Raw genomic sequence first — 12,337 nt, forward strand, 5'->3', positions numbered from 1 at the left:
GGCCACCTGTATAGTGCTGCCATACCGCAAATTGCGGGTGTATGGCAGCATCATTTTATTAAAAAAGATAACGTTTAATTTTGTTTGTATTCAATTTATTCGGCGTTATCTTCACTGCTCCGCCTGCTGCTCCCCGTATTAAACATAACTCGCTTCCGCGGCAGCGGCACAGGCTTTGCTTGTTGTATCTGCACCATCTTGGGCTTGGAAACCACATGAGCCGCCGGTTTAGCCAGCAGTTGTTCCAATTGGGCTTTGAAATTTGGGTGGTGCGCCTTGGAACTTGTTGATGCATTATCAACGTTCTCATCGGCCATCTCCTGTGAAGCCGATGATACATCAGAACCTTCATTAAGATCGTCATCGTCGTCCGTGGTTGTTAGCAAAGGATTTCTACGCTTCGGCACCTCCATTGGCTGCAAAGGTGTCTTATTGTTTAACAAAATCTGAGCACGTTCCGGCATCTTGACAGAGCAAAGATTCTCCACGAATTTTCGTATGCGATTGCGTGTTGTATAGAAATTCGGGTAGTCCTGTAAGAAAATAATTGAAAATGCATATAGCATTATTATTATCATGGCGACGTTTAAGTATGTATGTATGTATGTATGTACATATACATATGTTTAAGTAAATATATGTATTTAGTTCTAAATTCCTTACCAATTTCAGTCTGGCCCTTTGCTGCGCTAGCTCAGCACTCACACGTTTGGCAGATGTGTTGGAGATGGCCTTTGACTTCATATTGAAGCCATGCGGATTCAGTCTTTGGTTGATCAATTTGCGCGCATCTTTGCGTGTCAATGGCTTTGGTGGGAGTCTAAAAACATTCGAAGCTTTTTTGATCACTTCCTGTTGAGTATATTTGCTTACTTACCTATTCTTTAGGACGGATTTGATTTTTGGCGACATGAATACCTGTCGTTCCGGCTCAGAGGTCAAGACTTCACTACCTTCATCGCTGACGCTCTCCTCGCCGCTAAGGCTTTCGCTAATATCCGTGGCTTCCGCCTGCTCTGACTGCTTTATGGCGGCTTTCGGCTTTGGTTCATCTCTAACGGGGGCTGATGCCGGCGCTGGCTTCGTATAAGTCGGATGATTGGTCGAGCTGTTGCCACTGGCCTGCTCTTGCTTTTGTGCCTGTTGTTCCTGCTGTGGTGGCGGCTCTTCAATGGAATAGGTGTCATCATCGCGTTTGGCTTTCAGGAACTCCGTCTCCACCAGACGCTTGATGCGCTCCATGCTTTCCTCCTTTTTGGGCAGAGGCTTGGGTATCTTGGATGCGGATGCTGTTTGTTGCACATCGGCAACGTTTTGCTTACGCAGGCTGAGCCGTTTTAGATCCCGTTCCAGTGCTTCTAGTTTTTCCTTGTAGCCCGTTTCCAGTTGGTGCACTACCTCCTCCAGCTTATTGGCGCTGACCTTTCCGATTTCAGCCACTTTTTCGGTGAGTATGCGCTCCAAATCCTCAAGGCAAGGTGTGGCCACGCGCTCCTCGGCAGTAGCTGGTGCAGCAGCCTTGGACTCTGCGTTTCGTTTGGTCTGCTCCAGAGCTAAGGTTAGGTCCTCTAGCTTCTGGTTGATGCCCCGGATGAAGTCTTCGTTGCTCTGCTTTAGCTGTGCCTGCCAAACTTCAAAACTGCTGAGGCGTTCGGCCAGGCCGTGAAGCTGCTTCTTACGTTCGCTCGCCTCACTCTCAGCCGCCTCGCTGCTGACCTCATCCTTTTCCTTGTATTCTCCCAAATTGCTTTGTATGCCCACGTGGCGCATGCTCACCGTTGATGTTGTCTGATCCTGAAGCTGCACCTGAAGTGGCTGCCCACTTCGCTCCTTTATATTGCGCTCGGCGGCATTCAGACGCTCCTTCAACTGCTTGATTTCCAGCTCCATTTTGATGGTGTTGATGAGCTGCATATCGTTCTCCTTCTCCCGGACAGTCCCACCACCTGCCAAATTGGAGGAGGGCGTACCCACGCGATGCTTGCGTCCGATGTGCACGTTCAGCGCCTCGTTGCTGATGAAATTTTTGGTGCACAGATGACAGGGAAAGACCACCTCGCGTATGGTCTCGATTTGGGTGATCTTCTTGTGCAGCTGCACCACCTCGTTGTTCGATTCGCTCAGAGATTTGCGCAGCTTCGCAATCTCCTGCTGCGATATTTCATGCGCCTCGCGCAGCTCGTCCACGGTTTCGTCCAGGTATGTGCGGCAGCAGAGCAGGTACTGGATCGCATATTGCGACATGACAAAGTACTTGGCTATGCCGCCATCGAGTATGTGCGTCTCCAGCATGGTGCCCAGCGGCGCCTCGGATAAATGCTTCAGTGCTTCGTCCACGACCTCCAAGTTTTGCTCACGCAGAATTCGTTCCGTCTCATAGGAGCCTGGCGAGCATTAAAATTAGCATTAGTCATTCCTTAGGCACAACAACTATCAATATTTACCCATTTGACGCCAGTCCAGTGGCCCATCGCGATACTGGCGCAGCTTGAAGCCCGCCTCTCGCATCACCTGCGGAAAATTGTTTTTGTAGCCCATTTCTGACTCATCGACAGCTGAAATTGAAAGTTCTTATATATTTTTCGACTTGATTCAATTGCTTGCTGCAACCGCTTTCGCTTTTCGTTATTTATTTGTTTTTGTCAGTGGTTGCTGGGCAACCGCCGACAATTTGCTCCACTATTTTTGTTGACGCTGTCAGCTGGTTAGGAACTTGAAAATTGAGGGTTGGATAACCCAGTAGCCCAGCCCTATTAGTTAACTATGATCGTAGTTCAATTTTAGAGAACTTCACTGACTGACTAATATAAAAGTTGTCTCAAATTATTTTCCTTTTAAGGATCAATATGGTTTTCTGTGTGAAATAATTGTCATTTATTGAGTACCTAAAAATGAATAATATTAATTCATTTATTTTTATCATAACTCATTCTTGCCATTACTATGGAATCATTTAAGTCATCCTCATTCCTCTTATTTTAATACTAATTCATATGATAATTTTTTTATGACATTTGTATAATTCCGGTTATTTCTTACTAAATAAGTAATACTAACACTTGTTACTATTTGAACTCACCGTCCCAGTAATCACACCCACATTAAAAGTTCTACAGAATGTAACACTACCTGAAATAAAATGATCATCTATGTATATTCAAAACAATAAACGTATAGTCTACTATGCCTAAGTTGGATAGTTGGAGTATAATATAAAAATAACGCCCACTAATAAAATAAGAACAATACATAAAATAAGGTGTTGTATGAATAACTTTAATTTTTCAATTGTATAAAAAATCCAAAATATTTATAGCATATATTTTTTACATTTTTAAACGCACTTAAATAAGGCAAATGTTTAAATAATTTAAATTTGGCGCCCTTTTGACAGCGCAGATCTTGGTTGACAGTAGCTGCGTCTGGGCAGCAGCATTCGGATAGATTTGCTCAGTTACGATTGGACCCTGGCCGAGTAAGGTTTACATCAAATACAACACGCATAGCAGAATGCAAACGGTTTAATAAACTACTAGAAGAAAAGTATATATAAAGTGCAATACTCTCCGGATTGCTTTGCAATTAAAGGAGAGTTACAATGAGTCGTTGGTTTTGGTTGGGGTTTTTCCTGCTGCTGCCATTGGCAAATACAACACGTAAGTTGAGTAAAGTTCGGTTTGGAAAAATCCATGGAAATTCCGATACTATGTACGAATCGGATGCTGTATCTCCGAGCTGGCCAGCTGTCAAAGAGGCTGCGCCCAGAGGAAGAGCAAGAGAGAGAGAGAGGGAGAGCAAGAGCGAAAGCTCAGCGTCTGCGCATTCCTTTGTTTTGGGAAATTTCTAACAATGTTTGGGATATTTTCATTTGTTTGGGCATTTTCTACTGAGCAGCACCTGTTAGCTTCGAGGCGAACCCGGACACGAAACGTCTCTATGATGATTTATTGAGCAATTACAATCGACTTATTCGGCCTGTGGTAAATAATACGGAGACACTTACCGTCTGGCTGGGCCTCAAGCTGTCCCAGCTAATTGAGGTCAATCTGAAGAATCAGGTGATGACCACCAATTTGTGGGTCAAGCAGGTTGGTGGAACACTTAACCTAAACTAAATTTGAAGAGATTCATAATAATGTTTTGCTCTCAGCGCTGGTTCGATTATAAGTTGCGTTGGGATCCGGAGGAATACGGCGGCGTAGAGCAGTTGTATGTGCCCTCCGAGCACATATGGGTGCCCGACATTGTGCTCTACAATAACTGGGATGGCAACTACGAGGTATTACCACATTGAACCAGCTCGCAAACCCATTCTAACTCAATCTAACTTCCTCTTTAGGTCACCCTCATGACGAAGGCCACGCTGAAGTACACTGGGGAGGTGTTTTGGGAGCCGCCAGCTATTTACAAATCATCCTGTGAAATGAACGTTGAGTATTTCCCTTACGATGAGCAAATTTGCTTCATGAAATTCGGCTCATGGACCTACAACGGCGCCCAAGTGGATCTAAAACATTTGGATCAGGTAAGCCAAACCGCATTTCGATTAGACCACAACCGAAGGATGCAAATTTGCTTTGCGCTCCAATGCACAAAATGCAATTTATGCGGGTACAAGCAGAGGAGGCTGTGTCGGAGCGGGGCTGGGGTAGCGGAAATACATGCTATGCTAACAAATTGCCCAGTCTGGCTTGGGCACCTGGCTGGCTGAGTATATGTATACATATGTATGTGTGTTTGACTGTGTATGTGTTTCATGTACAGGTGCCTGGCAGCAATCTCGTGCAGGTTGGCATCGATTTAAGTGAATTCTACTTGTCTGTGGAGTGGGACATACTCGAGGTGCCGGCCACCAAAAACGAGGAATACTACCCGGACACATTGGAGCCATTTTCAGGTGAGTTGCACAAGAGCTTGTTGCTTTTCTTTTTCTCTCTCATTCTTTTTTTCTGGCTGGCCATTGTAATATGTAAATTTGACGTCTTCTGCAGATATTACGTTCAAGTTGACCATGCGGCGCAAAACGTTGTTTTATACGGTGAATTTGATTGTGCCCTGCGTGGCATTAACTTTTCTTACCGTTTTGGTCTTTTACCTACCAAGCGACTCGGGCGAAAAGGTAAGAGCACAGCTATTACGTATGCAAATAGGCCACTGCAAGAGATATACCTTGACCTTTGACGTTGATTGAGATCCCAGCATGTGGCATGTTGTTTATTTTCAGTAAATTTATTGTAGCTATTAATTATGGTAGTTTACCGTCTGTTTTATTTAGTTAATATATATTTGATTTCACCTACAACTATCTACGAAAAATCTACTAAGAACACTTATGACATCTCTCAATATACATATATCCTTAAGTTTATCTATGCACTTTCAAGATTCTATCATTTACTCAACTTCCACTTCGGCTACATCTAACTGTTGAAAGCTGAGCTCTTTAGTTGTTTCGCTAATACCAATTGGCTCCAAGAGAAAGCATTCTGAAACGAAAAGTTTGAAAATATACCATAAGAGCTCAACTTACATAATTTCCCCAAGAACTATCTACTTCTTTGCTATCGCTCTACATTTCAATCTAATTAACTATAGAATAAACTAACCAATAGCAATTGCAATATATACATACATTTACTAAGTACTGTATCCGTCTTCAAGTCACAGAGTTTCAGGCACTCCAAGCTGACCAATTCAGCCCTCAATCATGCAGCACACATATATTCACGCGCTATAAATTCACATTCATTTCGCGCCGAATATCATTTGTGCTGTTCCAGAGTAGTGAAATCTCATAACGTAATTTTCATCGAATGCATACATAAAATGATTAAATTGAATCGATATACTTCAAATTGATTTCAATTTAAATGCGAAAGTTTCCAACACTCCAAAGTTTTCTTTCCTGCATATCGGGTGTCCTACAATAAAGCGCAGCATTAAATATCTCACACCTCACTCACCTGACACGTAAGACATCGAACACCTACATAAATACATATATTAAACGCACCCAGTAACACGCACCGACATAAACACAGATACACATACACCTATACGCACCCACATACACACACAGTAAAGAGTGATGTTTGTTGTTGTTGTTATATTTGTTACTTGTCTCGTTTGAATCAATCATTTGCTTGGAGTAATAAAGTAGCAATAGTATTTTATAAATTTAAGCAAACTCGGAGAATAAATAAATAAATATTGATATTTGTGGAGGATTAAATGAACAGATCAACTACGATTGGAATAGTAATCGAATTTTAAATTATTGTGGTAAATCAAGAAGATATTCAAATAAATTTGGCCTTTAATTAACACCCAATATTTACAGATTAGTTCAGGTTTTGCTAAAGACTATGTATACATACATATATACTCAAAAATAAATTATGATATGATATAAAATTTTAATGGGTGGGGATATCCTCTTTTTGGAAAAAAATCTTAAGCTCTATTATTATTGTGCGTGGACATAATTTCTATACCTCGATTTAGTCATTTAAGGTCAATTTTAACTTAAAAGAGTAAAGAGTAGAGCACAATTTTGCATCAATGTAAGCCAGTAGGTAATCCATATAGGTCAACTATCTTATATGGTTTATATAATATAATTTGAAGAACAGGGTATACGTACAAGCTATCAATATATTATTTCAAAGCAGTTTTGCTAACTAATTGTGTGGAAAATATTAAGATTTTTGGAAAATGCAAATTAAATTTATTTACAATAATTACTTTTAATTTATTTGTATAAGCCAAACAAAACTTCGGACAAGATTACGTGTTTTAATTTCACTATTACGAAAACGTATAATATTTGTTAGGAGCTCTCAGGCATACGCATAAGTAGAACGCTTTGCTGTTTGTTGTGTTGATTGTTATTGTTTACAGTATGACTCATTTGTTGGGAAGTGAAGCCATTGAGTGCGTGAGTAAAAAGAGATTGGCTGAGTGCTTTGCCTGATTTCACGTTTGTCCTTGAAGAAAGATTGTTGTAATTAATTTACACATGATGATTTTCATTTAAAATGAAGAAGATATGAAAATAATATATATGTTGAAGTTCTCTTATTGTTTCACACGGCGTATACGTAATTTATATGTAATTGGCTATAATTGATAATGATTGGTAAACCGTTTGTCCATGTGTTCGTTTGCGTCTGAGTTTTGTTATTTACTTTATTTTATTTTTGTCATTGTTGTGGTCGTTATTGTTACAAAAGCAGAAGGCTTTGTAAGAGGCAGAAAGAGCCAGATAGTGGGAGAGCGAGAGCGAGCGAGAGAGAGACAGAGAGAGAGAAATTGTGTAAACATTTCGTTGACAGGTTACGTTATGTATTTCAATACTCGTGTCGTTGACCGTGTTCTTCTTGCTGTTGGCCGAAATCATTCCGCCCACATCGTTGGCGGTGCCCCTGCTGGGCAAGTATCTGCTCTTTACCATGATACTCGTCTCGCTGTCCGTTTGGACAACGGTCTGTGTGCTCAACATACACTTCAGGTGAGTGCTGCGACTGAGAGATCTGCAGCTAAATTGCACACTCCACTAATCTCTATGTCTCCTGCTGTAATCACAAATCAATGCGTTAATCAAAATCAACCAAATTGACTAACACCAGATCCCCTTCGACGCACAACATGTCGCCGCTGTGTCGCAAATTGTTCCTGCACCTCATGCCCAAGCTGATGATGATGCGACGCACTCAGTACACTCTGCCCGACTACGACGACTCCACGCCCAGCAATGGCTACACCAACGAGATCGATGTGCGGTAGGTGAACGCCAGTCCTGTATGCACAGTTCGCCTTTTACTAACCTTTGTTTCGTCTGCCTCTGTGTGTGTTCTCTGTGTGTGTGTTCTTTTCAGCGACAGCATCAGCGATTTTCCCAGCGAGTTTAAAGACAGCCAGGACGGCGCTTACGATAATGGCATGCAGCACTCAGTGGGTGAGTTTGAATTTGAGTGGATGTGCCGGAGATTGGGGATAGGGGTTAGCGTGGGGGCAGGGGCATGATTGCTAGCAAAGAACATGGCAGAATAACTGTGTGTGGGGGAAATTGTCTGGCCATAAAAAACACAAATATTTTTGCAACACTCGCGGCTAGCCGCGACCCAAAAGTCGAAATTGAAATCAAATAAAAATAAGCAAATAATGCAATAAAATGGAAGCGAATATGCTGCCGGGCATTCTCAAGGCTGATAGCGTCGCTTTGCTGTCGCCGGACACTCCTGATGGCTGCGACGATGACGATGATGATGTGATGTTTTGATGACAAAAAAAATAAAAGAAAACAAAAAAGAGTATATATAGCACGCCTATGTGGTTCACAAAACGAATGTGGATGGAGTGAGTATGTGTGTGTGGGTGTGTGGGATAATAAAACAAACCATGTGTGAAAACGGCTTAAGTGAAAAGAACGAATTCCATATGACCTAAGCGCACAGTAAAAACTAATCGAGGCCCAGGCACGTTGCCTGGAGTGGCAGCAAATGATTTTCAAGTTGAAAAATCTCCTTAAAGAAAATGCGGTATTATTTTTACTTATTTTAATAAATTTATTTAACATAATTATATGTTTATCATCTGAAGCAGTTCATGTGAATGACTTTTCTGGGAAAATCATTATTTTAAAATGAAAATATATAAGAAATATATTTGAAAGATCTTAGTTTGGACTCAATTGATTATATTTATGCTTGCACAATATAATATAAAATTAATTACATGCAAAAATAAAATGTATATTTTATTTAGTCAGACTTAATAATCCAATCGAAATATTTGCATTCTATAGAATTTTGTCAAAATTTGGAATAATTTATTATTAATTCTTTAGAAATTTGACTAAAAGCATTAATATTCATTTTATTATTTATTTTTATTATTTATCTTAAATTTTAAAATTCTTTTCAATTATTATCAACGAAAATTAGTTGTTAAATAATTTTGTTTATTTTATTACTTATCTTTTTTTTTATTATTATTTTGTTCATTTATTTGTAGTTTTAAAAAAGTTGTTAATTTCCTGTCGCTAATAAACCCAAATGATCCCTTTCAACATCTTATGTCAACGCAGAAAAGGATATTCGATTGCTAAATTAGACATCAATTGATTGCTGTGGCCAGTGAATGTTGCAAAATTCACTGAGGTGCTGGAATGCTAGGCCATAAGGAAGCTGAGAATGAAAATAACTGGCAGCCATAATTCAGTTCGATTGTTGTTGTTGTTGTCGTCGTTGTTGATGTTGGACTTAAAGTTGAGCGTGCTACAGTTGCCTGTGGGGCTTGCTTGTCGCTTAGGCCATAATATTGTATTTTTCTATGCATATACATATGACACACGGGCGCACTCGTACACACACGCGCGTGCACATATTCGATTGCAGATTTGGAGCTGCCATCCGCCTGGGGGGCCAGGCAGGAGGCATCTCCATTTATTTATTATTCCAATATTTTATTTCAATTTCTTGCGATTCCATGCGCTCGCCACGGGTCTTGACAGATTCCGACAATGTGATACCACGCAACTTAACACCCGAAGTGCTGCAGGCATTTCGTGCGGTCAGATTTATTGCGCAGCATATCAAGGATGCCGACAAGGATAACGAGGTGGGTAGACGAGTGCACAGAGCATTCTTACTTACTCTAGCATGGCAAGGCCCAACTCTGCCTTGCCCACTTTTATTGGGCAGCACCAAGGACCATCGCAGATTGAAGCCGAGTGTTGAATTCGTTTACGTATTTGGATTCGTATTCGTATTGCTATTCGAGTTCGAATTATTATGGCTGCTATTGTTGTTATTGTTTAGGCTGGGCTGTCATATTTTTGGCGTCTGGCAGAACTTTGCCTTCCTCCGTGCACATTATCCGCCTGCGATTCTCCCTCATTCCCATTATGGTTTATTGCCAAAAAACTTTGCTTTGAGCACCGCACAGACCCATCCCGAGTGTGGAGTGGGGAGTGTCGAGCGGGAACGGGAATAAGTGGCAAGGCTGTCAAATGTGCAACATGGAATTGTAAAATATTAAATCATAACTTTAGATTTTTATTACACTTGAAGTTTATTGAAAGACAGACGCAAACGAGATTTTATGGCTTCAATTGAAATCAATTTATTTATCAGCGCAATACGAGTATTTCTTTCTCCCTCTCGAGTCTATGTTTTACGAGCACTGAAGTAATCCCAAAATTATTAAAAAGCTAAATTCTACTGCTTGATCGAATAACAGTTCAGTTTTACTTCTGACCTAGTTTTGAGTGCTGCCATTGCGTAAATGATTGATTTATTTCATTTCACAGATTGTCGAGGACTGGAAATTCTTTTCCATGGTATTGGATCGCTTCTTTCTCTGGCTGTTTACGTGCTCTTGTGTGTTCGGCACATTCGCCATCATCTGCCAGTCGCCCTCACTCTACGACACGCGCGCACCCGTCGACCGGCTGTACAGCGAGATACCCCTGCGTAAAAGCAATTTCATGCTGCCGCCGGACATTGTCAGGCAGGTGGTTAATTAGGTGAGGAAAGGTCTTCAAAAGGAGCATAACTCGAGTCATGGGTCCTATTCGAAAAAATTGAAGTAATCTGATAAAGTCAACAAGAAAGAAAAGGACTTGCAGCCAATTGAATTGAAATTGAAAAAAATAGCACAAAACCTTTGAAATCTAACGAACAATTATGTGGGTTTTCAAGTATTGCAGCAATATTATAAATCTAAAATAATTACAATAAATTATTGATAATAAATTAATCAGTTCATGAATTATCTGTCAAGTGGAAAGCATAGCACAAGTATTCATACGAATAAACGAATCGATTTTTAAATAAACACAATAATAATAATAAAAAAACACTTTAAAGAAGTTTCATTGTTTACATAAAGCAAATATATTTTGTTGTGTATTTGAATATTTTATTAATTGGAAATTCTCGAATTTTATTTTGCGTATGCTCATTGAATTCGCCTTTGATGTTCGATTGAATACCTTTACGTGGAATTCCTTGTGGTTGTCATTTATTTCAGACCGCCACATTCATTTCAGTTTTATTCAGCTTATCAATTATTATCGCGCATACGCCCCATCGCACAAGCATTCGTATATCTATTGTCTGCTACGTATTCCTACCCGTTTCTCTCTCTGTTTACATTCAATTAAAAACTCAGTACGCATATAAAGCATTTGGGCACAATAGAGTACAAGTTGTACGAGTTTGATGCCAGGCAGTTATTACGCATACGCCACGTTGCCTTTCTCAGTAATTTGCAATATAATTTATTTTGGTTGTGAGCTCGTTGGTTGAATTCTCGCTTCGTTTACCATTCGCCAGTCGCCTTTGTCTCTGTCATTGAAGTTATCCGTCTGGCTGCCGCATTAAATTAGAAAGTTGAAATCTCTTTGGCCTCGCATTCATCAACATGTGCAGCAAGTAAGCCACCCCATCCAGCCATCCAGCCATCCAGCCACCCAGCTTGGGCGAAAAAACAAAAGACTTTCACTTCTCCACTGTCAACAGACATCATTTGCGAGTTTCTTGACTGAATACTCTTCCAGATGTCAGCTACACTGATAACCAAGCATATGGCTGTATCTAATGCCCCAAATACCCTTTGCACTCCGCACACACATATCATTTATCATTAAAAAGTTTTCGGCGAGATCTCTGAAATATTAATTTGAGTTTCGATTCAACATAGTTTGAATGAACATTTCCACCTACTAAATTACGCAGCTAATATTACCTTTCTTGTGTATATATTTTTTTTAATGTATCGCAGTGTATTTTTGGAATACCATTTTTTGCCAATGCTAATTTAAGCAGAGAAGAGCTTAGCAGCGACATTCTTTGTGCACACATTATGAACAGGGTATAGTAAATGTTATAAAGATTTGCGTATAGTCTTGCACAACTGCCTCGCTCATATTCTTGGCCCTTAGCTGCGTTTTGCTGTTCTTATTTTATTTTTACTTTAGCTTCTCTTTTTTTGTTGGCAGTTTTAAATTAGAAAAGTTTTCGCCAGATTTTTGTTTTACATTTTTCATATTTTCTACGGGACATGCCCTGCATGTTTGTTGTCCTTGTCGTTTTTGGTGTCAGCGCGTCATATGCGTGCCCCAAAATGATGCCACCTCCCTCTCCTTGCCACTGCTCTTGCCCATGTCCCTGTCCCTGCCCTGTCCCCTCCCAGTCTCTGTCCCATCTTCAACTCCATCTACATTTGCAAGCTGAGAGCCGAGCTGAGCTGTGCTAAAAAAAATGCGAGGGATGTCATGTTTATTTCTATTTGTGGCTAAACATGGCGTCTGCTCTGATCCCGCTCACCGCTC

At 40.5% G+C, this 12,337-nt stretch overlaps 2 protein-coding genes across 3 annotated transcripts; one reads left to right on the forward strand and one right to left on the reverse strand.

The window, feature by feature from the left end:
* Positions 1 to 83: 83 nt before the first annotated feature.
* DZIP1 (DAZ interacting zinc finger protein 1) lies at positions 84 to 2,718 on the reverse strand. Its single transcript, XM_018112473.3, has 4 exons — positions 2,445 to 2,718; positions 878 to 2,384; positions 664 to 820; positions 84 to 533 (listed from the first exon to the last, which is right to left on the reverse strand). Exons 1-4 carry the CDS (start codon positions 2,536 to 2,538, stop codon positions 96 to 98), a joined length of 2,196 nt encoding a protein of 731 aa, XP_017967962.1. The 5' UTR covers positions 2,539 to 2,718; the 3' UTR covers positions 84 to 95.
* Positions 2,719 to 3,438: 720 nt separating this feature from the next.
* Positions 3,439 to 10,665, forward strand: nAChRbeta2 (nicotinic acetylcholine receptor beta2). Of its 2 annotated transcripts, none has more exons than XM_018113699.3 (11): positions 3,439 to 3,656; positions 3,895 to 4,088; positions 4,151 to 4,279; positions 4,340 to 4,525; positions 4,765 to 4,897; positions 4,992 to 5,119; positions 7,335 to 7,510; positions 7,629 to 7,781; positions 7,878 to 7,957; positions 9,515 to 9,621; positions 10,313 to 10,665. In XM_018113699.3, exons 1-11 carry the CDS (start codon positions 3,599 to 3,601, stop codon positions 10,526 to 10,528), a joined length of 1,560 nt encoding a protein of 519 aa, XP_017969188.1. In that variant the 5' UTR covers positions 3,439 to 3,598; the 3' UTR covers positions 10,529 to 10,665. The 2 variants fall into 2 exon arrangements, with proteins under 2 accessions (XP_017969188.1, XP_089118008.1); XM_089261882.1 differs by having other exon boundaries at positions 7,884 to 7,957.
* The last annotated feature ends 1,672 nt before the right edge of the window (positions 10,666 to 12,337 follow it).

This window comes from Drosophila navojoa, chromosome 2 (genome assembly GCF_054131105.1).
Source record: "Drosophila navojoa isolate 15081-1374.11 chromosome 2, UAZ_NAV_1.0, whole genome shotgun sequence".
Taxonomy (NCBI): domain Eukaryota; kingdom Metazoa; phylum Arthropoda; class Insecta; order Diptera; family Drosophilidae; genus Drosophila; species Drosophila navojoa.

Coding starts and splice junctions, on each gene's coding strand:
- DZIP1 (XM_018112473.3), bottom strand. CDS start 2,538: ATGGGCTACAAAAACAATTTTCCGCAGGTGATGCGAGAGGCGGGCTTC. Junction 2,385..2,444: donor ACTGGACTGGCGTCAAATGG/GTAAATATTGAT, acceptor AATGCTCGCCAG/GCTCCTATGAGACGGAACGA. Junction 534..663: donor AAAGGGCCAGACTGAAATTG/GTAAGGAATTTA, acceptor ATTTTCTTACAG/GACTACCCGAATTTCTATAC.
- nAChRbeta2 (XM_018113699.3), top strand. CDS start 3,599: ATGAGTCGTTGGTTTTGGTTGGGGTTTTTCCTGCTGCTGCCATTGGCA. Junction 4,898..4,991: donor CACATTGGAGCCATTTTCAG/GTGAGTTGCACA, acceptor CGTCTTCTGCAG/ATATTACGTTCAAGTTGACC. Junction 7,782..7,877: donor ACCAACGAGATCGATGTGCG/GTAGGTGAACGC, acceptor TGTTCTTTTCAG/CGACAGCATCAGCGATTTTC.